General features: G+C 40.5%; 3 protein-coding genes across 3 annotated transcripts; all 3 read right to left on the bottom strand.

Moving 5' to 3' along the window:
* Positions 1-1,438: 1,438 nt before the first annotated feature.
* Positions 1,439-2,380, bottom strand: LOC133067334 (olfactory receptor 10G3). The gene has a single exon (XM_061158482.1). The coding sequence runs from the start codon at positions 2,378-2,380 to the stop codon at positions 1,439-1,441; it is 942 nt and encodes a 313-aa protein (XP_061014465.1).
* A 10,364-nt stretch (positions 2,381-12,744) lies between these two features.
* On the bottom strand, positions 12,745-13,701 carry LOC133066903 (olfactory receptor 10G2-like). The gene has a single exon (XM_061158290.1). It carries the CDS (start codon positions 13,699-13,701, stop codon positions 12,745-12,747), a length of 957 nt encoding a protein of 318 aa, XP_061014273.1.
* A 4,088-nt stretch (positions 13,702-17,789) lies between these two features.
* LOC133066905 (olfactory receptor 10G2) lies at positions 17,790-18,746 on the bottom strand. Its single transcript, XM_061158291.1, has one exon. It carries the CDS (start codon positions 18,744-18,746, stop codon positions 17,790-17,792), a length of 957 nt encoding a protein of 318 aa, XP_061014274.1.
* Positions 18,747-27,482: the final 8,736 nt, after the last annotated feature.

Here is a 27,482-nt window from a genome sequence, read left to right on the forward strand (position 1 = left end):
GTTATTTTGTTAATTGTTAAGACAACAGCTATGATAGCAATTGTGGGAAGCACCTGGGAAAACAGGAACAAGAGGTATAATAGCCTTGGGAAAGTTTTTGGGTTCCTGAGCTATAGATTTAAGCTTATTTTTGTGATGCACAATTCAACCACTTTATTTGTTAATTATTTTGAAGGATTAAGGTATTTCACAAATAATATTCTAATTTGAGGGAATTGACCTCAAAAGTATTTGTTTTCTGAAGAGAATATTAGGAAATTGTGTGGATCGGCTTCATTCAATGGATAACAGTTAGTGTTCTGTCTCCTGTATGAAGTAGATGAATTTGTGAGTCCTTTGGAGATAAAAATTAACATGACCAAACTGTTGACTCTGTGCTATGACCAAGAGAGTTTGCTTTATATTGATAGATAGCATGATTTCATCACATGGATGAAGAAATCATTCAATACAAAAAGCTGCACAATAAGGCAGAAGCATAATAAGTTTAGGAGATGCTAAGTGATTGAAACCAGAGATACTGCAAACAGTTTGCCCACATTGCTTAGCCTCTAGTCAACTCCATGAGAGCTTGTCAACCTCGTGAATCTAATTTTGATATGGAATACTGATTTGGATAAATTATCCTGCTGCCCTAATTAATTGTCCTCTTTTCTTTTAAAAGGAAATTTCATATTGAGCTTTATTTTTTGGTGTGGGGTAATTATTGAGTCATTTGGAGAGACTTAATTGTATTCTCTTTTTTGGATTTTTAATTTGCTTTGGATTGTGAAAGTACCAGTTTAAGAGAAGGTTTATTTCTTCAGCAGGCAAGGCGGGCTAAGTACTTTAGTTCCTCTTCACATCCCATAGGGGCGTCAGTATGTCCCCAAAGTCAGGCCTGTAAAGATGCACACGGCAGGGATTCTACAGCTTCTTTTTATTTCTTTTTATTTTTTGGTGGCCATATGTGGGATCTTAGGTCCCTGACCAGGAATTGAACCCACACCCACTGTTTAACCACTGGACCACCAAGAAATCCCTGTAGTTTTTTCCCTAGCACTAGCTCCTGAGGTATATATACAGGCGGAGCAGAACTGAAGAACATTCTCCTGTCAGAAGAACCACGATTCATCTTATGAGGGGGTAAGCAATGTGCCTATGGGTCAAAGGCCCATTGGATGCTTCCGGTATGCCAATCCTCTGGATGTCTGAATGTGCCAGGCTTCCTTCTAATGGGCTCAGTCTCACTCCCCACTCTTGGAGCAGCTGAAGGTTGTTTATCTGAAAGAGACAGTAAGGAACTGCTACAAAGTATTTTACTTTTAACTGTATTTAGTCCTGTTGTACTGGTGTTATGTGGCCATATACAAGAGAGAAAGGAAAAAAACTCACTGAAATCTAAACATTAGAATAAATTGTAAATGTGAAGGGTCATCCCAGTGGGGGAGCGACCCTTTCAAACCTCACTCTTAGTCCCTGGGCTGCCTATCATTCTCTTCAGGGCCAGCTTCACCTCTTGGTTCCGCAGAGTGTAGATGAGGGGGTTGAGAAAAGGAGTGATGGCTGTGGGGAAGAGGGCAGCTGCCCCATCCAGGGGGCTGTTGGTTTCAGGCCTCAGGTAGATGAAGGCGCAGGGCACATAGTACACAGTTACCATGGTTACATGGGCTCCACAGGTTGAGAAGGCCTGGCGCCTCCCATCAGCTGTACGGATTCTCAGGATGGCCTGAAGGATCTGTATGTAGGAGAGGAGGATCAGCGAGAAGCAACTGGCAACAACCACCCCGATATCCACAAAGGTCACAAGCTCATTGACTGTTGTATCAGCACAGGCCAGTCTCAGAACTGCAGGGATGTCACAGAAGAAGTAATCTACCTGGTTGGGCCCACAGTAGGGCAGACGGAAGGTTAGGATGGCCTGGAGAGCCCCATGCATGGATCCCGCCACCCAAGCTCCAGCCACAAGCAAGGTACTCAGCTTAGCATTCATGAGAACAGGGTAGCGCAGGGGCCGGCATATTGCCAGATACCTATCGTAGGCCATCAACGTGTAGACGAAGCACTGGGTGGAGCCCAGAAAGTGATAGAAATAGAGTTGGGCGACACAGCCACCAAATGGGATGGGTTTGAGGCCTAAAGTGAAGTTCATCATGAGGCGAGGGACAATGATAGAGGAGATGCCCATGTCGATGATGGAGAGAACACCAAGAAAGATGTACATGGGACGGGCATGGAGCTGTGGGTCTACACAGACAGTGATTAGGATGAGCAGGTTTCCCAGCTGAGTCAGGATGTAGATCAGCAAGAAGAACCCAAAGAGAAACGTCCTTAGCTGAGGTGGGTAGGGAATTCCTGTCAGAATGAACTCAGTCAACAATGTGCTATTGATTCTTTCCATCCTTTGCAGAGATCTTACCTAGAGAATGGACAAAACAGGAGTTAGAATGGACAAAACAGGAGTTATCGCGGAGGTAAGAGGAATCGAGGAGGAATAAGAGAAAGAAATGATAAAAATGCAGCACAGTGGCAGAGAAGTTTCTCTCATGTGGAGAGATGACAAATAGGGAGAAGTTCTATGGCACTGGTTGGCCTGTTTTGTAATAAAGTTTCTTTGGAACACAGCCATGTTCATTTACTTACGTACTGTCTGTTGCTGCTTTGGTGCTATGATGACAGAGTTGAGTAAATGTGTTTGGACTACAAAGCCTAAAGTATTTACTCTCTGGACCTTTACAGAAAGAGTTTGCTTGTACGTGCTTGCATCTGGAACACTTTGGTCAAAGATTAAGGGTTAACTGAAAACAATGCATGTGGGAAAGGATATTTGTTTTGTTAGATGGTCTGCCAGTTCAGAAACTTCCAGAAGCCACGGGTTCATTCTTATCTCTTCCAGGACATAAACTTACATAGACTGGGGTATATGCAAACAGGAAATGAGAAGATTCTTTTTTCCCTTTGTAGTAGAGACAATAGAATAGAATTTTGATTAAATGGCTAGTTGAGTGTGACAGTGCTGGATATTACACAAGTCTACTCTCTAAGTTGTTTACAATTAAAGGAAGAGAATGCTTATGAGGCTGTATGCATATGAGAAAAGGTATGGTTGGTTCTTGGTCCTATGTATTTCAGTTTCCTTGTATATTATAATTTTGCTTTGGCATGTGGCAAAGGAAGAGAAGAGAGCAGGAAACAAAGAGGCATGGCTGTAGTGAGACATCAGATTAAAGAAAAAGTGAGGATGACAAGCAAGAAGGAGAGGGGCAGGATGAGAGCACAACGGCTAGAACAGAGAAAATGATCCTCATTGTGGAAGAGTTAGTTCAAGTTTTTAGTCCAACTCCTTGATTGGCATTTCCCCACCTGAAGAAAAGGGTTGGATTAATAAGTTTTAGTTTGCAGGGCAGGAATAGAGATACAAAATTTGAGGACAGACTTGTGGACACAGCAGGGGAAGGAAAGGGTGGGACGAATTGAGAGAGTAGCGTTGAAACTTATACATTATCATATGTGAAATAGAGAGCCAGTGGGAAGTTGCCGTATAACACAGGGAGCTCAACCTAGAGGGGTGGGATGGGGTAGGGTGTGGGAGGGAGTTTCAAGAGGGAGGGGACATATGTATATTTAAGACTGATTCCTGCTGTTGCATGGCAGAAACCAATACAACACTGTAAAGCAATTATCCTCTCAGTTCAGCTCAGTTCAGTTGCTCAGTTGTGTCCGACTCTTTGTGACCCCATGAACCGCAGCATGCCAGGCCTCCCTGTCCATCATCAACTCCTGGAGTCCACTCAAACCCATGTCCATTGAGTCAGTGATACCATGTAATTAAAAATTAAAAAAAATTAAAAGAAAACCTCTTCATAGTTGTATGATTCTCTTGTAATCTAAACGCATGGATTGAGGTTAGGTGTCAAAGAAATTGAAGTGAGGGACTTTTCTGGCAGTCCAGTGGTTAAGACTGCACTCCCAATGCAGGGGGCACAGGTTCAACCCCTGGTCGAGGAATTAGGATCCTGTGTGCCTCATGGGGTAACCAAAAAAAAAAAAAAGAAAGAAATTGAAATGAGTTGGTTAATTTTGATCTGGAGCAATAGAAAGGGAGTTTGATTAACAGGGAATGTCAGGAGCTCTCTGATTAATAGCCCCCTGACCTTCACACCTGTGCTCCAGTTCATGTGAATACAAAGAGCTGAGAAGTGGCAACCCTTGACTAAGACATCATGGATAGATAGTCCTGCTGCTGAAAGAAAACCCTAAAAGTGAATACAGTATTATAATGCATCTGGGTCACCAGTTTGCCTCTTGGTTTTGAGCATGTTTCATTGCTCCTCTGTGTTTTCATTTCCCTTTTGAGGCTACTTAGATGGGGAATGAAACTCAAGATCCAATTCTGACAATGACAAATAATGGGTAGTTATACTCAAAAATCTTTTCAATGAATGCTTGACCTTAAACCTGTCGTATCTATGCTCTATCAGAGGTTAACCCTCATTATTTAACCTCCCTTTATAGAACTTAAGAAAAGAAGCAGGAAATCCTTCTACTCCATTTTTTTCCAAGTGACTGGAATAGCAGTTGTGACTTTTTAAATATTTTAGTTGCAGGAAAGCAGTGATGGGTGAACTTCAAAAAGTCAACCACAGAACTCTTCTAGATGCCAAGGTTACAGGTATGCCTCCTCTTCCCAACTCCCAACTTCAGAAAGTGCAGAAAGTTTAAGTTACTAGTGACATCCTTGAAAAATTCATGACTGTGCCCAACTGTAGTCTTGGTTTGAAAAAGCTTGGGCAGCTGCTCTGGTCTGGTTGTCATGGGATATTATAGTTTCCTGGTATATAACATCAACATTTTGATGTTAAACTCTCCAGATTTAGAAACCTGATTTGGTCAGGCCTTCTGAGAGGAACAAGGCATTGGGAAATCAGTTGATGCTATTCAAATGCTTGAGAAAATGACTTGTAAATCAAAGAATCAGTTTGTTAGTTTATAACAGGAGATCTCACTCCCAGGACTGAAATGGTGTACTTACCAATCAGAGAGAGTAACTACTTACTAATACCAAGGCCTCTGGAAACCAAGTTAGGAATCAGATGTACAGTATATTTCTAAGTTTTGAATCAGACCAAGAAGAATTTGATGAAGCACACTTACCCTGCAATAGGGCTCACTGAATTACACCTAGTAAATTACATAGTCCCTTTACCTAAGGGAATACTTTAATCTTTTCTTCAGACACAACAGTTTTTTCTTCTGGGCAGTAGTGAGGATACATCAAGAAAGTTTTACTCTAATTATTCTCTTCCTGAGTCTATATCTTTTTTAGATTGCCTTTATTATTTCCAATGGCTCCCTTCTTTTCAACACATTTTCCTAACTTAGAGTTCCCTAGTTATTTTTTCCTTATTTGTTTTCTATATCATTTTCCTGTTTGTATTAGGGAACATTATCTATTCTATGAATTATTCTCTAGGAACTGTTATTTCTTTGGGGATTTCCTGTAGATAGGGAATTCCAGTCCACACACACTGTGATGATTCTTATTTTACTGAACTAGAAAGAATCATATTTCCTAATCTTACCCTTAGATTTTAGGGTCGTTTTAATGGGAGGGATGAGGGGAAGGGATGTAGCGCTGTTTGTAATAAATGTGATTTCATTCCAGTTGCAACTAAGTTTTCCTCTTTGATTCTTTAACACTTTTTCTTTTGCATTTAGTCACAGAGATTAATAGGAAAGCTTCCTTTTGCCTCTGGTATGTCATGACCTTCTTCCTTGTGCTACTGCCAGTTATCATAGGTCTCCAAGCATGAACTTGGTGTCCATTGGGTGAATACCACTCTACTTATTCTGATTCATTAATATTCCAGATGAGGGTCCAAGATGCCTTAAAGTCTTTCAATAATAGAATTGGAGAGAAAGAGAGAGATGAAGAATAAGAGAGAGAAAGGGGTGGGGAGGGGTAGGAGAAAGAGAGAGATTGAGAAAGAGAGGGAAAGGGGAGAGAGAGAGAAGGGGAGAGAGCCAGAGAGACAGAGATAGAGAAAGAGACAGAGAGAGATGAGTACAGCACAAACAGAAGAAACATGGCCTGATGAAACCTCAAAGGATTAGGGTGATATGAACTCAGAATAGTGATGGTATTTTATATCTGTGTGGTGTCCTCATGATCCTTTGAGGAGTTAAATGACAAAGGATCCCTATAGTTGAATAGTACTAAGTACTCCAAGCAAATTTTATACTTTTCAGTCTAGTACTCATTCTACATTTTACTTTACATTCCTTCCCACATATAAGCCAAAATATTTTAGTAAATCATGTTATTTAAGATTGCTAAATCATTAAGAGTTTAAAAAATTCATTGGTAACATTAATCCTCAGTGTCCTGAAGCCAGAGATTTGTCTGTGATCTAAATAACAGTTTTAAGAGTTTGATGGTTCATTCTGTCAAAGATTCTAACCTGGTGTTGCTGCTCTGTGTCTAAAACTAGATGTAGTAGAATTAAGTGCAAGTTCTAAAATTAAACAAGTCAAATTTTGTTAACCTGAAACTGTGAATCCATCTTCTTGTCCATCTTCTTTCATTGTCTGGCATTCTATTACACTGAGCAATTCTTAAAAAGTAGACCATTCCCTGTGAGGGTTGGCAATATTTTCGTTTAATAGAGACCTAGACTGTGAAGATATTGAAGCAATGTATTTTTTAATTGTGGCCTGGTTAAAATACAGAGAGTCATCTAGCACAAACATGTTTGAAAAAGTTATAGGCATCATTAGGGATCACAAATTGACTATAAATCTATAATATTGATCATTTAAAAAATTATTAGTGGCTGATTTGCCCAGAGGGTAGACTTTTTAAATTAGGCAAACGCACAAGCTTGACCCCATTTCAATAAGTGAGTTTTGCTTAATTCTGGTCCCAAATTACATATTTAACTCTAGTCACCATGTCTCAAATGGTCACAAAGAAATGGCCATTCAAAAATCCATCATTTTTTGAAAATAGACTCAAAGCAATTTTTTAGTCTATAAAAAGCATTCCAAATACTCGGAAAACATAATCTATTGTCATTTTTTGGGTTTTACAATAAGACATGTAAAACTGAAAATAATATAAAGAGGAATAACATTGGAATAAATATATACATATTTACAATGAGGTGAGAAAAATTTGAGTTACTGAGAAATGAAACTAAAATATAACACCTGTATAAGCAATGAATTTAAAATATCTGTTTAAAATAGTCACTATCACAGAAATCAGATTATAGTTTTATTCAACATCCATCTTTCAATCTTCAAATTTTAGGTAAAGTATCTAAAGGGATACTTTTAGGGACCTGACAAGGACTAAACAGCAAGGAGCAAAGATGGAACCACCAGAGAACTCCAAGATGCTCTTACCTTCTCTGGTTGGCATTGAGTCTAGGCAGTGAATGAGCTTCCGAAGAAGGGTAGCTTTGGAGAAAGACATAGCTAATAGAAGGCTTGGGGAGACTTATCCTGATATAAAAAGGCTTATATGGTAACTGTATACATACAAGTTAGACTTGTGTGTGTGAGTGAGTGAGTGTGTGTGTGCATGCTTAGTCACTAAGTCATGTTTGACTCTTTGGACACCATGGGTTGTAGCCTTCCAGGCTCTTCTGTCCATGGGATTTTCCAGGCAAGAATACTGGAATAGGTTACCATTCCCTTCTCCAGGGACTCTTCCTGACCCAGGGATCAAATCTGTGTCTTCTGCATTGGCAGGCGGATTCTTTACCACTGAGCCACCTGGGAAGCCCACAGTTAGACTTAACAGGCAGTAAAGAAAATTTCTAAAAAAGAGATGAAAGAGAAAAATACTGACAAATGAAGCAAGGAAAGACAATGAGAAGTAAAGTGACATAGATGGAGAAACCCCTTACACAGTGTTTGACCAAGCATTTATCTATATCTGAAACTTACTTTGCAATCATTTATATTTGGAAGTAGCTTCCTCGTTTTTTTAGCACCTCAGTGATCAAGTCTTGCAGGTGACATTTAACTCTGGGAAATTGGATAGGACTAGGGCAGGTGCTATTTGGCAGAGAGAGAATCATCTTTACCTGGAGGTGTCAGCATCTACAGAAAACCCTTTTTCAGCCTGGAAGAAGGGATATAAATCTGTTCCGAGAGAGATTTCAATTGCTTCGGATCCAAGGTTCAGCAGGAGTTATTGTGAAGAGCTTATGGCAGGAGACCCAATTAGTTAGTTCTGGCTGGATCAAAATGAAGGACCAAACTATTGAACTTGATTTATTATTTGCTTGGTAATATGTAGACATCCTCTTCCAATCTCCATATAAACTTGGGGAAGAGTTGTTGCTCCCGCTGAAGGTAATTGCTGAAGTTGGTCTCTTGTGTTGGGTTGCTTCTTTTATTTTCCCCAGGGTTAATTACTGTGTGTGAGACCTTTGGCTTAGGGAATATTGTAATAGCACCCCTGTGATAAGACAAAACCGATATCTATGGTTTGTTTCCTGGGAAACTCCCTTAGTTTCTAGCTTTTTACTGTCTTTGTTTTTAAAAGCTTTTCTCAGCCTTGTAACATCGGGTGGAACAAAGGCAATGGGGCTTAACAGGGCTTGTTGATAACTTCACATCTGTGATTTCTTTTCTCTTCCAAAAACAAATTTGAAAAAAAGGAAGGAAAAACTAATGTAGTTGTTACAAGTCGAAAATGTTTTCATAGTGGTACACTCACATTTTATGAACTCCTACTTCACAAATACTAAGGTGCTCAGATAGAACCACATAGAAGAAGCACAGAATCTCAGAGTTAGAGGAACATGAGAAGTTATCCAATCCAGCTATTATCACTAATACTTTGTCATACTCTCTGGGCAGTGATTTTTTAGAAAATTTATGTATAATTGACGTGTAATGTTACGTTAGTTTCAAAGTGATTCAGTGTTTATATAAATTAGGAGGAAATCACCATGTTAAGTCTATTTTCTATCTGTCATCTTTGAAAGTTATTACAATATTTATTGGTTATATTCCCTATTCTGTGCTTTTCATCCCCAAGACTTATTTATTTTATTAACTGGCTGTTCTATCTGTTATTGTGGGTGGGATCTTGAAGTCTCTACGTATCATTGCAGAACAGTGTATCTCTCCCTTCAGCTTTGTGAGGTTTACTTCATATATTTTGATGATCTATCATCAGGCATGTAAATGTTTATAATTGTTATATGTTCATGCTGTACTGAAACTTTTATTACTATGTGATGTCTTCCTTGTCTCAGGCATCTTTTTGCCACCCTTTCACCTTCAACTTGTTTGTGTCTTTGTCTCTCAAATGAGTCTCTTGCCCATAGCATATAGTTTGATAATGTGTTTAATCTCTTCTGTCAATTTCTGACTTTGACTTGACAGTTTAATCCATTTACATAGAATAGCCAGAGAGAAGATAAGGAAATGGAGGACTCAGCACACCAAACCAACTAAATCTAACAGAGATACACAGAATATTCTCTAAAGAGGATATATGAATGGCCAAAAAGCACATGAAAATATACCAAGCATCACTAATAATTAGAGAAACGCAAACCCAGACTACAATGAGATACCACTTCACATTCATGAGGATGGCTACTATCAGAAAAACAGAAAACAACAGGTGCTGATATGGATGTGGAGAAATAGGAACTCTTGTGTACTGTTAGGTGGAAAGGAAAAATAGTACAATCCTTGTGGAAAAAAGCATGGTGGTTCCTTAAGAAATTAAAAATACAATAACCATATGATCCATCAATTTCACTCCTGGCATATGCCCCAAAGAACTGAAAGCAGAGTTTTAAAGAGATAGTTGAGGACCCATATTCAGAGTAGCATTATACATAATAGCTAAAGTGTGGAAACAATCTCAGAATCCAACAGTGGAAATACAAATATGGCTTATACATACAACAGAATATTATTTTGCCTTAAAAATGAAGAAAATTCCACAAGATGCCACAGCATGGATGAACCTGGACGACATTATACTAAATGAAATAAGCCAATCACAAAAAGACGAACACTGTATGAGGTATTTAGGAAAGTCAAAATCATAGAGACAGTGTGTAAAGATGATTACCAGGGGCTTGTGGAAGGGTAGAATAGGAATTTGTTTGATGGGTGTTAAGTTTCAGTTTTATAGGGTGAAAGGAGTTATGGACTGGGCAGTCGTTATGGTTGCACAATGATGTGAATGTATTTCATACCACTGAACCGTACATGTAAAAATTATTAAGATGGTAATGTTTATACATTATGTACTTCACTGAAGTAAAATAAAAAAAAATCTCCCCTCAAATTGGCTTAGCATGATCTCACACATCTAAATGGGTGAAAAAACTGTCATCAAATGAAAGAACATAATTATCTGGTCCTTCATTTTCTGGAAGGGGTTATTGACACCTGCTCATATACTGCCCTGTATTTCTTGTTCCTCCAGATAAGAGCAGGACCGATCATAAAGGATAAATCAAGGTCATTTATATCACCCTGACCTGGTCAGAAGGACATTGCTTGATTAACTGACTGGCCCACTGAATGATGGAACAGATGGACTCCAGATCTATGGCTATTGGGCATTATAGTAATTGGCCAAAAAGTTTTCTGGGTGCTTCAGATAATTTAAATGAAGTTCAAAAGACTTTCCTTGTGCTGTTTTAATTTTCAGTTAAAAATTATTGACTGAGTAAAGTATTAATTAAGATGAGATGAAACTGCTAACAAAGTAACTCAGTAAGAAATTAGTGGATTAAAGAAGTTGGAGGTCTATTTTCCTTTCACTTAAAATTCTTAAGTGAATGCTCCAAGTTGGCAGGTGATTCATTTCCACTTGGTTACAAGGTACTGCTGATGAAGCTGGGTCCCTGTTGTATGCCAGTTCCAGCTCAGAGTAGGAAAAATCATGGAAAAGTTCCTCTGCCAGGTTTGAGGGCCAGACCTGGGAGGATTACACATACACATGAACTCTTCTCTTCCTCAGTTTGGGAGAACTCTGAAATATGACCATACCTGGAAGCCCTGTTCCATCTACAGTAATCTGCCTAAGGAAGAAGAAGAGAATGGACCCTGGTGGGCAGGTAGCTATCTCTACCACAGTGCCAATTAGTAGATATTAGGGAAAAGGGGGCTGTGGCACAAACACCAATGAAATACCCTTTCTCTTCTCCAGAGACTCCGATTTAAATATAACACACGTCAGCCTGTGATTATTGTTTCAGGCTTCCCTGCTGGCTCAGAGAATCTGCCTGCAGTGCAGGAGACCCAGATTCGATCCCTGGGTTGGGAAGATTCCTTGGAGAAGGGAATGGCTACCCACTCCAGTATTCTTGCCTGTAAAATGCCATGAACAGAGGAGCCTGATAAGTGCTATTATAAAATACAAAGGACTATCAGAATACAAGTCCTTGTATTCGAGGAGGGTATAAGTTTTCACCGGGAAAATCAGAGAAAGCTTCCTGTAGAAATAAAGGTCCTCCCTATCCTCCTGTGCCTTGTAGGAAGCATAAGACATGAGTTTATCAATGTGGCGAGGGAAGAACGGTATTTCTCACACAGGAATAAGTAAAAGCTCAGATTTAGGAAAGTACAGTCATCCCCAGTACCCGCAGGGGATTGGTTCCAAGAGTCCCTCCTATACCAAAACCTCTGATGCTCAAGTCCCTACATAAGATGGTGTAGTACTCTGAATATGATGGCATCCATAGCCATAGGTTTCACATTTTCAGATTCAACCAACTTTGGATGTGGAGGGCTAACTGTATAGGGAATGTTTAAGGAGTAGCAGGGAAATTTATGGGACTAGGAGAGAAGGAGGAGGTAGAGACATCTTGGGAGATGAGGTATATTGGGATCAGATTGCAGGGGACTTTAAATTCCAAGCTGAGGTCTGGCTTTATCTGTATATGTTAGAGAGCTAGTGAATATTTACAAGGAGAGAAATGACATATTTAGTTCTACGTTTCAGAAAGTAGAACTTCTTCTAGTGGTATGGATGAAGATGAGGATGACAAGGAGAGAGACCTCTTAGGATCTAGAGAGATATTCCTGAAGCAGAGCAAAAAGAATTAGGTGAATTACTGTTTCATAAAGAGGGGCTGGAAGGAAACAGTCTGTACAGAGATTGTACCAAGTGCTTCGATGGATGGATTTGCCTTGAGATGAGCAAAACAATCCTCAATGCCTAGAGGCTTGGGAAACTAGGCGTGAGGAAAGGGGATGAACAGTAGATGGGCAGCATTATGCTGGGTTTTCTCAAATTTGGCTTGTGCAATCCCCCTTCCTACACAGGGCATTTATTCCTCATATTCAACCTTTGTTTGTAGACTGTGCCTTTCCCCAGAAAAGTGTAAAAAAGTGATGGATAATTTAGTGAGCTTAAATACAGCACTCGAAGGACTCCCCAGGTACCTCAGTGGTAAAGAATTCACCTGCCAATGCAGGAGATGCGGGTTCCATGCCTGAGCTGAGAAGATTCCCTGAAGGAGGAAATGGCAACTCATTCCAGTATTCTTGCCTGGAGAATCCCATGGACAGAGGAGCCTGATAGGCTATGGTACATGGAGTCACAAAGAGTTGGACACAACTAGGCATGTACGCACCATAGCACTAGAAGCTTCTTCCTAGTAGAATAATACTCAATTCAGCTTAAACCAAAACTACTTTTGAACATCTGCCATATGCAGCAACTTCTGAAAAGAAAGGTATTGATGGTGATGTATGTGGTCCCCGAGCCTCTAGTTACTTATCTTCACTCCCAGCCCCCCTACCTGCAGCGATTCTCTTCAGAGCAGACTTCACTTCCTGGTTCCTCAGCGTGTAGATGAGGGGGTTCAGTAACGGAGTGACAACAGTGTAAAACACAGCCACCGCCCCATCCAGGGGACTCTTGGAGCCAGCCCGAAGGTAGATGAAAATACAGGGGACATAGTAGACTGTGACCACGGTTAGGTGGGAGCCGCAGGTGGAGAAGGCTCGGCGCCGCCCATCAGCCGTGCGTATCTGCAGGATGGCGTGGACGATGTTGGCATAGGAGAGCAGAATTAACGTGAAACAGCTGGCGGCCACTACCCCGATGTCCACAAAAGTCACAAGCTCATTGACAGTTGTGTCTGCACAGGCCAGTCTCAATACTGCAGGGATGTCACAGAAAAAATAATCCACCTGGTTGGGCCCACAGTAGGGCAGGCGGAATGTCAGGGTGGCCTGGATGGACCCATGAATGGAGCCAGCCACCCAAGCTCCAGCCACAAGGATGGTGCATAGCCTCCCGTTCATGAGCGCCGGGTAGCGCAGGGGCTGGCATATTGCCAGGTACCTGTCATAAGCCATCAAGGTGTAGAGGAAACACTGTGTGCTGCCCAGGAAATGAAAGAAATACAGCTGAGCCGCACAGCCACCAAACGGGATTCTCTTGCTGGCGGGAGTAAAATCCAATATTAGCCGAGGAACGATGACGGAGGAGAGCCACATGTCCAGGAATGAGAGCACGCCCAGGAGAATGTACATGGGGCGAGTGTGGAGCTTTGGGTCAGCCCACACAGTGAGCAAAATGAGGAGGTTGCCCAGCTGAGTCAGGATGTAAATGATGAAGAAGACCAAGAAGAGGAGAGTCCTCAGCCTCGGGGGGTGAGATAAGCCCAGGAGAATGAAATCTGTCACCACAGTGTCCAGGGATGTGTTTCTGGTCTTCCCCATGTTCTTCCGTAGTCTGCTAAGATGAATGATGGAGTCAGGCAAGGGAAATACAGCACAGAGATGTGATGGGAGAATGCTTTTGTCTGATGACCAGAGTCTAGGAGGTAAGCAGAGCATGTCTACATTTTATATAAAAAGTATTTTTGGTTTGGCATTCAAGGGAGATGTTGCTAGGAATGGAAAGTAAGAGGGTGGCATGAGAAAGCAAAGTCGGAGAAATGAGACCTTCTTACTAGGTCAGGTAGGAAGTCATAGGATGAACTGTTGTCTTGGATCCCCTTCGCCCGGAGGTTCACTCACTTTGAGCCCCTTGCTAGCAATGTCTCTTTCACTTTGAAAGATATCAGGTTATCCCAAAGGGTTGGCCTCTTTTTGGCATGTCTACAGAGAACTGGGGTTTTGTATGGGACATTTTGGGTTGGGACTCTTCCTGTCAAGAGATGATATAAATCGCTAGGACTGCGGGATGTGGGAGGACCCATCACTGGGTCTTTTAACCTTGCTAATCTTTTGGACAAGACTCAGATCATAGCCCTTTCAGGCTGTGAGGTAGCATGAACAGAGAGGTAGAGCAAGGGCAATGGACAATGTTTGGATTCAGTGGGGAGGCAGAATCCATATTTTATTGCTCTGATTATCCTGTCAGTGTCTTTGTCCTGCACATTAAAAAAATCTTGCTTAAGCAAAGGTGCTTTAAGGAGAAATATTGTACGGCATCTCTTATATGTGGAATCTAAAAAGAAATGATAGAAATGAACTTACAAAACAGAAAGAAACAGACTTAGAGAATGAACTTACGGTTGCTGGTGGAAATGATGGAGGAAGGGATAGTTAGGGAGTTTGGGATGGACATGTACACACTCCTTTATTTAAAATGAATAACCAACATGGACCTACTGTGTAATATATGGAACTCTGCTCAATATTATGTAGCAGTCTAAATGGGAGGGGGGTTTGGGGAAGAATGGATATATGTATGGATGAATCCCTTTACTATTCACCTGAAACTATCACAACATTGTTAATCGGCTGTACCACAATGCAAAAGAAAAACCTTTTCTTTTTTTTAAAGGCAAGGTACTTGAAATGGAAGGCCTTCCAAACTTCAAAAAGTTCACCCAGTGTACTCATCCCTGGGAGAAGAAGGTTAGGGAACTCATTCTGTGTTTGCTCTGTAATACTGAGTCTGTTGCATCATTTATGCTGTTTTTCTTTCTCCCCTAAATAGAGAAAATAAAAGATAAATACTAAAAAAATTTCTTCAGTTCAAAGAAGAAAGTTCCCAAATCTGGAGAGAGGCTCATTTAGTTCAGACTTGATACACTTATCATATGAACTCTGTGAGCAGAGGATGAAGTAAGGAAAAAAAAAAAAAAGGGGGAAAAGAGACAATCTAAATATGATTTTCGACAAAGTTCCTGAAACTTTTGTGATTTCTAAACTATGTCTTTGCTCCTATGTGAACTGACCTGACTTTAGAAATGCTTTCCAGTTTGCACTCACATGAACACAGCAGCAAAATCTTGGTGGAGGCTGGCCTTTCTTGGGTAGAATGGCCCTGCAGGTGAGGACAGCATCCTCCAGAGCATCCTCTGGGGTTGTGGTGATGGCTCACTGGATCTCTGCTTTGGAATGAAATTGACACATTGACTCTTTTAACTATCTGTGAGACCTCCTGCCCTTGGAGGCTCCTTATAGATTGTGACTTGTCTACTTAAATGTCTTGGATTCTATGTTGGTTAAATTATTAGCTGGATCTCCTTTGACTGAGGTATTTTTTTTTTTTTAACAAAACACTGTCAAGAGATTTGTAGAAATTATTTACCTCTTGGGAATTCTACCCAAAACATTTCCCTCAAGAGAACTGCGCTCCCCTGAACCTCATTATTTTTTTTGCTTCGACAGCAAGCAGAAATTATTTCTACATTATCTAGAAAGTGAACTATGGAGAACAACACTATCTGTTGGATGAAAGATATAATCTCTAATTTCTGTGATCCTTTTTTTTTTGAAAGTGTTGTTGGACCACACATTTACCCACTTTCTACTCAAAGATGCATTGAAAATGCACTTAATTTTCAATGGTTGAACTAATCTTTGTTACATGGCTTCCAAGACATTTGTTATCCATTGACTGTTGGACAAGTCTGCTGGTATACAAGAGCGTGGATTCAGCTGTAAGTGAGGAATTAATACATACTCATGAAAGCCAAGGAAAGCCTCACTTTCCCATGGACCCAGAGTAGCTTTAACGTTCTTGATTCCACAGAACTTCCATGAGGGGAGATGATGCTGACTTTGCATGACAAAAATGAGCAATAAAGATTCAAAATCCCAGTTAGACAGCAGGTTCCAAAACAGGACTGTGTTCACAACAGAGCTCAATAAATAATTTTTTTCCCAAAGTGTATTGATTTCAGCTATAGTGAATTCTCCAATATGTATCAACATTGATTTAAACAAGTTAAAAAATAATCGCTTTATTGAAGTTAATACAAATGTTGTAGAGTTCACCCTTTCAATCTGTACAATTCTGTTGTTCTTGTTATATTTACAAAGTTGTGAATTAATCACTGCAGTCTAATTCTTGAATAATTTCATATGTCCCCAAATCCTCCTCTACCCCACTCCTGGTGAACACTAATCTACTTTCTGTTTCTATGGATTTGTCTATTTTGAACATTTCATATAACTGAAATCATGTAATATGTGGCCTTCTGTGTCTGGTTGCTTTGACTTAACATAGCATTTTCAAGTTTCATCCATGTAGTTGCATGTATCAGAACTCCATTCCTTTTTGGGGCTGATTGCTATTCCATTTTAAAGCTATACCATATTTTGCTTATCTTTTGATCAGTCAATGGACATTTTATTTGGTTACACATTTAGGCTGTTTTAGTGCTGCTATGAGCACGCATGTACAAGTTTTTCTTTTGTGTTTGTAAGCATATGGTATCATTTTTTGGAACATACCTAGGAGTAGAATATGGGAATTCTATGTTTAACATTTTGAACAATTGCGAAGTTGTTTTTTAAATGTGTCTACCATTTTATATTACCACCAGCATTGTATGAAGTTTCCAAATTTCTCCACGTCTAGACAACACTTGTCATTGTCTGTCTTTTTTATTGTAGCTGCCTTTGATAGTAAATTGTATTAATCAGAGACGGGTGTGTATTAAAACATATATATCAGAGATCATAGGAAATTCCTTTCTGGAATGCCTTAATATATAGTTTAAGATATGTTTGAGGCTTTCCTTTTTTACTCTTTTTTCTTCTGTTCTTTTCTTTCTTCCTCTTTTTTCCATCTCTTTCTTCTCCTTGTATCTCTCCTCCAAATCTCATCTGCTTTTAGTTTCTTTAAAATTTAATAAAAAAACTTGCTCATTTTAATGTTGAGTAGCACAGAGATATACAAGAAATAAAATCCCCTTACCCCACTTTCCCATTGCCATCCCTAATGTAAACAATGGTGAAGTTCATCTTATATATGCCTACATTTTAAAGAAGTTATACATATATACATGTGACTAGTTAGGTATTAAGAGAGACTTCCTAAAGGAGGACAGAATTTGATGTCTTAGCACATGGGGAGAGTAAGGGACAGGAAGGAAGTACAGATGATCCAGTATTTCTGGGTTGAAGTGCTTGGGAATGTTAATGCCCTGAATAAGCAAAGAAATAGAGAATTTACAGAAGTCTAGGTTTAGGGGTAAAGAGGATGAAAAAGGGGCTATGGTAGCATTATGTCTTATTTTTTCCCTTTCACATTTTCTGACATAATTTACCTCAAAGAAGTTGACATCCTATTTAACCTTTGAAAGACATTTTCTTATCTCACAAGGTAATCAAAAGGTGGTAGAAGGAGTGTATCCATTTACTTCCAAACAAATAATGTAAAACCAATTTGGCCGAGTTTAAGGAAATGAAAAGATTATGAATCCAAAGAATTCAGAAGTTTCCTCTAAAGAGAATTAATTTCAGTACAGTACATGATCATGAATAGCTTTTGAACATCTGCCATATGCAGCAACTTCTGAAAAGAAAGGTATTGATGGTGATGTAGGTGGTCCCCGAGCCTCTAGTTACTTATCTTCACTCCCAGCCCCCCTACCTGCAGCGATTCTCTTCAGAGCAGACTTCACTTCCTGGTTCCTCAGCGTGTAGATGAGGGGGTTCAGTAACGGAGTGACAACAGTGTAAAACACAGCCACCGCCCCATCCAGGGGACTCTTGGAGCCAGCCCGAAGGTAGATGAAAATACAGGGGACATAGTAGACTGTGACCACGGTTAGGTGGGAGCCGCAGGTGGAGAAGGCTCGGCGCCGCCCATCAGCCGTGCGTATCTGCAGGATGGCGTGGACGATGTTGGCATAGGAGAGCAGAATTAACGTGAAACAGCTGGCGGCCACTACCCCGATGTCCACAAAAGTCACAAGCTCATTGACAGTTGTGTCTGCACAGGCCAGTCTCAATACTGCAGGGATGTCACAGATAAAGTAATCCACCTGGTTGGGCCCACAGTAGGGCAGGCGGAATGTCAGGGTGGCCTGGATGGACCCATGAATGGAGCCAGCCACCCAAGCTCCAGCCACAAGGATGGTGCATAGCCTCCCGTTCATGAGCGCCGGGTAGCGCAGGGGCTGGCATATTGCCAGGTACCTGTCATAAGCCATCAAGGTGTAGAGGAAACACTGTGTGCTGCCCAGGAAATGAAAGAAATACAGCTGAGCCGCACAGCCACCAAACGGGATTCTCTTGCTGGCGGGAGTAAAATCCAATATTAGCCGAGGAACGATGACGGAGGAGAGCCACATGTCCAGGAATGAGAGCACGCCCAGGAGAATGTACATGGGGCGAGTGTGGAGCTTTGGGTCAGCCCACACAGTGAGCAAAATGAGGAGGTTGCCCAGCTGGGTCAGGATGTAAATGATGAAGAAGACCAAGAAGAGGAGAGTCCTCAGCCTCGGGGGGTGAGATAAGCCCAGGAGAATGAAATCTGTCACCACAGTGTCCAGGGATGTGTTTCTGGTCTTCCCCATGTTCTTCCGTAGTCTGCTAAGATGAATGATGGAGTCAGGCAAGGGAAATACAGCACAGAGATGTGATGGGAGAATGCTTTTGTCTGATGATTAATGCCAGAGAGTTATGAGATAAACTGAATACTATTAAATTTTTTTTTCTAAAAGGAGTGGTGGCATTGCCATTAGTCATTTTGGTTTACTTGATAAGATAAATCACCCACAGGCTGGTTAGTGTTCTAGATGAAAGGAAACTCTTATCTACTGAGAAGCATAATTTGGCAGATCGACGAACAGGAGAACGTGTGAATGACGGGCAGTATCATTAACCCCAAGCAATAAGTATGTTCATCAGAGAGGAGCTAAGGCTGAGACAGAGGAGTGTGGAATGCATACCCCAGAATTACTGCATCTACCTGTTCCTCCACTTACCATCATTGCCATGCCCCCTCTTTGTCCTCACCTGAAGTCTCATCTCACTATAGTGTGCAAAAACATTCATTTTCTGGTCCTTGTTTGCCACTCCATCATACCCACTGTAATTCCTTCTTGATGTTCAGATGCACAGACTTCCTCAGTGCTCTCACGTTTCAATGCTCCAGCCTGGAACATGTGCACCCACTGTCTCTCTGCCCCCTTCACCTACGTAATGCCCACTTTTGTTTCAGAACTGTGTTTGGAGGGCCTCATCTTCAAAAGGACTTTCCTGTTTCCCAAGGACCATGCTTACACTTTCAGAACACGTATAACATTATTGCTGTTGCCTAAGTTGTCTACTATCTCTTCCATTAGTCATCCTCTTTAGTACAGTAAAAGTGATAATTATTTTCTGAATAGCTGATTGAATGAAAGTGAAAGAAAGTCACTCAGTTGTGTCTGACTCTTTGCGATCCCATGGACTGTTGCCCACCAGGTTCCTCTGTCCATGGAATTCTCCAGGCAAGAATGCTGGAGTGGGTTGCCATTTCTTCTCCAGGAGAGCTTACCAAACCAGGGATAGAACCCAGGTCTCCCGCATTGTGGGCAGATTCTTTACCATTTAAGCTACTTCGGAAACTGATTGAATAAATGTTGCCAAATCCTACTGATAACGACACAGTGCTTCTTTCTCTGACTCATGGGCCCACCCCCTGGCTGGCAAGGGACCATTTCATTCTGATGCATTATGGGTCTAGTTTTGTTATAAGAAAGTCCAAAGACCTTTCACATTTTTTATTGCTCCAGGATATCATTTAGATTTATTGGTTGATTTATGTGGTTCCTTGGTTTGGGATTGGATTTTTTTGGTAAAGTGTTTCAGAGGAATTCTTACTGTTTATTGTACAAGCTTTGATTAATGCAGGACTTAATCTTCAGTTTGGACATACATATAGAAATATAGCTAGATCTTGGCCTAGATATATAGTTGACTTTTGAACAACATGAGGGTTAGGGGCACTGACCCCTGTGCAGTTAAAAATTGATATTGCTATCTCTGCCTCACAAACAAACAAACAAACTGATTAACAGCCTGTGATAAACCATAATGGAAAAAGATATAAAAAAAGAATGTATATATATATATATATATATATATGTATAACTGAATCATTTTGCTGTAGAGCAAAATTTAACACAACATTATAAATCAACTGTACTTCAATTAAAAAAACAACCCCCAAACCCCACAAAGAAATTGATGTGTGTTACCAAGAGGTGGGAAGCATAAACACTTTGGATAGAGCTAGGACTGGACCTTTTGATTCCACATGTTGTGATCTCTAATGAAACAAACTTTTCATGACTTTCCCCCTTACTTAATTAACTTAAATCTCTATAAATTGAAAATACAGGTACTATATTAAAAAAATCCAGTTATAAGTGTATATGCATAGCTCAAACCTGTATTGTTTATGGGTCTATTATATGTTACAGTTTACCATACAATAACTCTCTCTAAAGACCTGAAAAGAATTTGAAGTACCTAATCCACAGGATAAGAAAAAGCAGAGCGATGACATGTGTTTGTTTCATTTATTTTGTCAAATATTCTATTTGAAAGAGATTTTTTTCCCCCTGCTAGGGTTTGAGTGCTACCATCTGTCATTTTGCAATAAAGTAACTTTGTTACTTAAATGTCTATTTTCTTTTTTTTTCAAATGTCTATTTTCAAGAAGCAATTAGTATAATAGAGATTAATTATAAATTAAGTGGGAGTATTAGTAGATTTAACCATTTACTCTACATCAGAAAAGTTATCAAGATGTTTTATCGTGGTTATTTTCTAAAATAACATAATTCATATATTAACATTTAAGAGCTATTAATAGTAATAATGATACACAATAAACCTGGTTCTTCTGAAACCATAGAAAATATTAAGCATATCCTCTGCTTGCAAAAAAAAGAGGAAACACTAGGTTTTTACTGCCTGAGTTTCAGGAAGACACTTCGATTTATTTGACAACTAGTTGGGAGACTATTTGGCTAGAATACAGTGAAGGGATAGAAACAGTTGGATTAAGATTATGTTTAAAATGCAAATAATGAGCCAAGGTAAATTTTTTTTGGTCAATATATACGAGTAATACCAGTGTGCTTCCATTTAGGCAAGCAATGCATTTCTGAAATGTTTTATGAAAATCAATTGTATACCAAATCAGACAGAACTGTGTAGCACTGGGAGAATTGTTTGGAGGATTTCCATAATGCATATTTACATATAGTGAAAAAATTCTCCCTAATTTATCTGCTTTCCAGTCTGATTTTTCCCATTTGTTGTGCATAAATCTGGTTCCACCTCTCCCAGATGCTCTGTTGGATGAAAGCTTCCTTTACCTTCATGTTCTGGGAGAGGATGGTGGCTTTGACTTGGGGTATGGTGTTCAGGGGCTGCACAGGAGGGCAATCTGTGATTCAGAGAGATGGGTAGAGTAGATTTCCAGAGGGTGGATTTGGAAGAAACAGGTAATGTGTTTGATGAAGGATTAAATCTCTTGATGAGAGAAACAGTCTGCCCCCACTGCTCTGCCCCACCCTGGTCCCTCTTCTGCAGCTTCATGTGTCTTTTTGTTTTAGGTTTGTTCCTATTCTTCAGCTATGGAAACTTAGTATATTTAAAGTAAAGGAATAGACCGACTTAAAGAATTTCAAAAAATTAAAAACAATTTTAGTTTAGCCAATCAGATAACAAACTAAAAATTTCCCAAGTTTTAGACTTTTTGATGTTGCTAAAATCATGTGGTAAAATGGTCAGAAATGAAATATAAAGCATATAAAAATAGAAAAGTGTTAAAATTCAGTATGAAAAAACACCTGAGAATAAGGGGCCAGTGATATTACAGAATAAACAATACATGCTTGAAAATCAATTACCCTGGAAACTCTAGGGAAAGGCTGTGGGGGTTGGTAGTGAAAAAGCGACACTGAGAAGATAAGGACCAGGTTGGGGGAGAACAAGGGCACCTTCTAGAGAATTCTATGGACCCACAGGATTATGGGATGGGCTGCTTTCTGAGCCTCCCATCCCTCCACTACCCATCCCCAAATCAGGCCAGTTTGTTGTGAGCATATCTCTTGCAGTAACCTCCCCATTTAGAAAAACTTAGAGGAGAGCAGCCTTCCATCAAACTGTTTGAAACTTTGAATTTCTACAGCTAAATTTTGGGAACTGGGCTATTGGGAGCAGTTATAAAATCCTGAAGAGGAGGAATGAAGACTGGTCTAGTGTCATGTTAGACATACACAGATCAGAGGACTTCTGTATTTACCCCTAGGACAGGGCCCACCCCAAAACTGTTTCTGGAGAGTATATTCCCTTTCCTTCATTATCCATTCAGTAACTAAACCTCCTGGTAGAGGTAGGGCAGAGTAGGGAAAATGGATTGGAGAAGGAAGTGGCAACCCACTCCAGTATTCCTGCAGGGAGAACCCTGTGGACAGAGGAGCCTTGTGGGCTACAGTCCTTGGGGTCCCAAAGAGTTGGGCAAGACTGAGTGACTGAGCACACGAGGGGAAATGGATAGAGTTTGGGGTGGCCTAGACATATTTTATCTCTTTTCAGAAGAAGAGATTCTTGTCCTTCTGTGTGTGCTTGCGTGCTAAGTCGCTTCAATCATGTCCTACTCTTTGTGACTCTGTGGACTATAGCCCATCAGGCTCCTCTGTCCATGGGAATCTCCAGGCAAGAATATTGGAGTGGGTTGCCCTGCCCCCCTCTCCGGGATCTTCCCCGCCCAGGGATCAAACCCATGTCTCCTGCATTGGAAGGGGGGTTCTTTACCATTAGCACCACCTGGGAAGGTTAAAAAGAATGATCTTGCTTATAGAATGCTACGTTGTATCTTCTTCATTGGAGAAAGGAAAGACTAAGAATCTGGCCCATTTATGTTTGTGTAATTATCAAAGAATCTTCTTAACAAAATCTATTTACTTTATCACTGCCCATCTCTGTTCTTTGTGACTGCCAGAGGGAGAGATAGAAAGATGCAGATGAGAGATGAGAGAAAGAGAGAGAAATGAAAATAAAATAGCATTTTCTTTGGAACCACTTCTCAACCCAAAAAAGAAATTCCCTAAGTTTGGAAAGAAAGAACTTAATGCTAGTAGTTTGAGAAAGAGTTGAGGAAGAAGATGGGAAAAAAGACTTATTAACATTTTGGGAAAAACAACACAATGTCGAAGTTTCCAGAGTTAGTTTGTGGCCTCATTCTGAAGGGAGCTAGTTTCAGGATTGCTTTATCATCCTTGTAGACTTACACGTACAGAGCTGCAAAATCGTGGAGGAGGCTGGCTGTCCTTGAGTTGAATGCTCCAGCACATGGAGAGATGTCCTTCAGAGAATCAGTCTAGCCTATTGTAAAGGGCTCTCATATATGTGTTGGGAACCTTTAGGAATCTTTCCGGAGTTTTGCCTGGCAAAGAAGTCTTTAGAATCGTTGAGAGCATCTGCCTTTCAGGGCTCCTTGATGAGTGTGACTTCTCTATCTCTTGAGTCATATTTTACATTGCTTTTCATCAGCTGTTGCCTCTCTCACTCTGAATAAAAGGAAAAAAAAAAAAAAAAAAAAACAAAACACTGTCAAGAGATTTGAAGAAATATTCTAACCTCAGAGGAATTTACTACTCTAACGTGTTTCCCTAATGAGATCGTCCCTCCCCAAATCCTCATTATTTTGTTTTGAGGGAAGAGAGCAGGAAATGTTTCTCGTAGACCTCCAGAAATGGGACTGTAGGGGATTACCTCGCCAGTATAGTTTTGGATGATTTCCAGTTTCTTAGAGGGTTACGATCTCTGAGTTGATCACTTTCTCTCACCTTATACCCATCAGGTATTCTCCATCATTTTTTCTAGTTTCTCTTTACATGTGACCTGATCATTGAGGGTTTCTTGACTCTCACTCTCCCTCTCCACTTAGCATCATATGACAAATTATATTTTACTATTTTACTGGTTTATTGTTTGTCTCCACTCGCTAAAACGTAGGCTCCATGAGAGGAGGGAGTTTTGCTCACCAAGGAATCCCCAACACACACACATTGCCTGACATATAGTAAGTTCTCTATAAATACTTTTGAATGAATGAATGAGTAGGAGAAACTGTTACACATATTAAATGCTGTGGGCAGAAAAAAGCATTGCTTTCAAATGTGAACCTCAAATTTAAAGTTAACAGGGGTTGATTTGGCCTCAAATTGATTCTCACGTGCATGTGCAGGTCTAGGCAGCATATGCCAGTGTAAGTGTCTTTGGATATTCATTTATTTATTTTACAAAAGAGTCCCTTGGGCTGCAAGGAGATCAAACCAGTCAATCTTAAAGGAAATCAACCCTGAATATTCATTGGAAGGACTGATGCTGAAGCTGAAGCTCCAATACTTTGGCCACCTGATGCGAAGAACTGACCCTTTGGAAAAGACCCTGATGCTGGGAAAGATTGAAGGCAGGAGAAGAGGACGACAGAGGATGAGATGGCTGGATGGCATCACTGACTCGATGGACATGAGTTTGAGAGGCTCCGGGAGTTGGTGATGGATGGGGAAGCCTGGCGTGCTGCAGTCCATGGGATCACAGAGTCGGACACGACTGAGCAACTGAACTGAATTGAACTCAATTTTAATTTGAGTAATGTTAGGAAACTGGCTAGAAATGAAGCCTGGAGTGTGATATAAGCTTCAGGAGCCTCCATTGTAAGACAACAAAGCTGGACAAAGACAGGATGATTTCTAGTTCAGTTCAGTCGCTCAGTTGAATCCAACTCCTTGCGACCCCATGAACCGCAGCACTCCAGGCCTCCCTGTCCATCACCAACTCTCGGAGTCTACCCAAAACCATGTCCATCAAGTTGGTGATGCCATCCAGCTATCTCATCCTCTGTTGTCCCCTCCTCCTCCTGTCCCCAATCCTTCCCAGCATCAGGGTCTTTTCAAATGAGTCAACTCTTCGCATTAGGTGGCCAAAGTATTGGCGTTTCAGCTTCAACATCAGTCCTTCCAATGAACACCCAGGACTGATCTCCTTTAGGATGGACTGGTTGGATCTCCTTGCAGTCCAAGGGACTCTCAAGAGTCTTCTCCAACACCACGGTTCAAAAGCATCAATTCTTCGGCACTAAGCTTTCTTCACCATCCAACTCTCACATCCATACATGACCACTGGAAAAACCATAGTCTTGGCTAGACGGACGTTTGTTGGCAAAGTAATGTCTCTGCTTTTAAATATGCTATCTAGGTTGGTCATAATTTTGCTTCCAAAGAGTAAGTGTCTTTTAATTTCATGGCTGCAATCACCATCTGCAGTGATTTTGAATGATTTCTAAGATTGATTTAAATTGTTACCATAGTTGCAGTGCTACATCTGGCCACAAGATGACAGTGTTGTCTTTTTTTTTAATTAAAACCAAGAGTTGTGTCTGCTACATGGAGTAAATAGAAATAATAAATCAAGAGGGCTCATGAGAGGTATACATTTCTTTAGCAAAGATACTGTATTATCTTTATATTAACTTGGGGTACATTAGCTTTGGAAAACTATGTATTGAAGAGATAATTTCCTTTTGTGACAATTGGGAAGTAGTTTGAAATATAGCTTTCCCTCTCCTTCTCTCCCCCTGCCCTCCCTCTTTCCTTCCTTCCTTCCCCTTCTAGCCTTCTTCTCTTTCTCCTTTTCTCGTGATTTCTTTTGAGTTCTCATTTTATTACATAAAAACTACCAGTCAAAACAGAAGTATATAAGAACAGGTTAATATTCTCACCATTTCCTTTTAATCCCAACTTTCTGAAGTAACTAAAGTGAATAGTTTCCTTTGTTTTTCCATCTCTTCTTCTATATTCATACATATATACAGATAGATATCTTGTATTTCTTTAGATCTTTAAAAAAATATCTCATTGCCTGTTTGTTGGGAGTTAAATTTAGATGGTAGAAAAACATGTCCATCTCTTCTGTATTGTCACAAGTACCACCCATCACACACACACACACACACACACACACACTGCGTGCATCAGTCAGTTCAGTTCATTTCAGTTCAGTCGCTCAGTCGTGTCCGACTCTTTGCGACCCCATGAATTGCAGCACGCCAGGCCTCCCTGTCCATCACCAACTCTCGGAGTCTACTCAAACCCATGTCCATCACGTCGGTGATGTCATCCAGCCATCTCATCCTCTGTCATCCCCTTCTCCTCCTGCCCCCAATCCCTCCTAGCATTAGGGTCTTTTCCAATGAGTCAACTCTTCGCATGAGGTGGCCAAAGTATTGGAGTTTCAGCTTCAACATCAGTCCTTCCAATGAACAGCCAGGACTGATTTCCTTTAGGACGGACTGGTTGGATCTCCTTGCAGTCCAAGGGACTCTCAAGAGTCTTCTCCAACACCACAGTTCAAAAGCATCAATTTTTCGGCGCTCAGCTTTCTTCACAGTCCAACTCTCACATCCATACATGACCAGTGGAAAAACCATAGCCTTGACTAGACGGACCTTTGTTGACAAAGTAATGTCTCTGCTTTTAAATATGCTATCTAGGTTGTTCATAACTTTCCTTCCAAGAAGTCAACATCTTTTAATTTCAACTGCCTCTAATTTCATTCCTGTTTCTATTTTCTCTTGCCTTCAGAAAGACAAATTCTCAGTATTGTCAAATTGACCACTCTGCCTTTACCTTTCTTCCTATTTTCCATCTCTGTTCTTTATACACAATTTTATTGTTTAATATTCACAGAATCACATGGATTAATACCTGTGGATTCATCAGTAGAAAATGTTCATGTGAAGACACTCCTGAAAGGAAACCCCACAGCTGCCTCCATGGAAGCTTAAACCCACAGCTGCTCCCACGGAAGCTCAGTCCTTCAAGAAAGGAGCTCCACCCACTGCGTTTTCTTCTGGGTTTTGCATCCAGATTGAGATTTCCTACCTCAGCCACAGGGAGGGAACCTGCCTTCTTCTGGCTCCAGTGGCACAGATACAGAGGATGCAGGGCCTGGGTTGTGGTGTCCTGCAGCAGATGTGGAATTTTTTCCTTCTTTGTGTTTCCCTGACAGTGAAAGGTGAGTCTCAGATTATTAGCAAACACTGCCAGGAACTTTCAGAATAATTTTCTTCCAGATAAATGATGGCAACTCCTAACTTTTGTAATGAAAAAGGCTTTCTCCATACATATTAGTGGAGGTAATTGTCCTCGCCCCCATCCTTATCCTTGTCCCATGTCTTTCTACCAGCATTTATTTCTACCTAAGGAACTCTTCCATCAAAGGCAGTGTTTTTTTGTGACCATTTG

Source organism: Dama dama, chromosome 12 (assembly GCF_033118175.1).
Source record: "Dama dama isolate Ldn47 chromosome 12, ASM3311817v1, whole genome shotgun sequence".
NCBI classification, from domain to species: domain Eukaryota; kingdom Metazoa; phylum Chordata; class Mammalia; order Artiodactyla; family Cervidae; genus Dama; species Dama dama.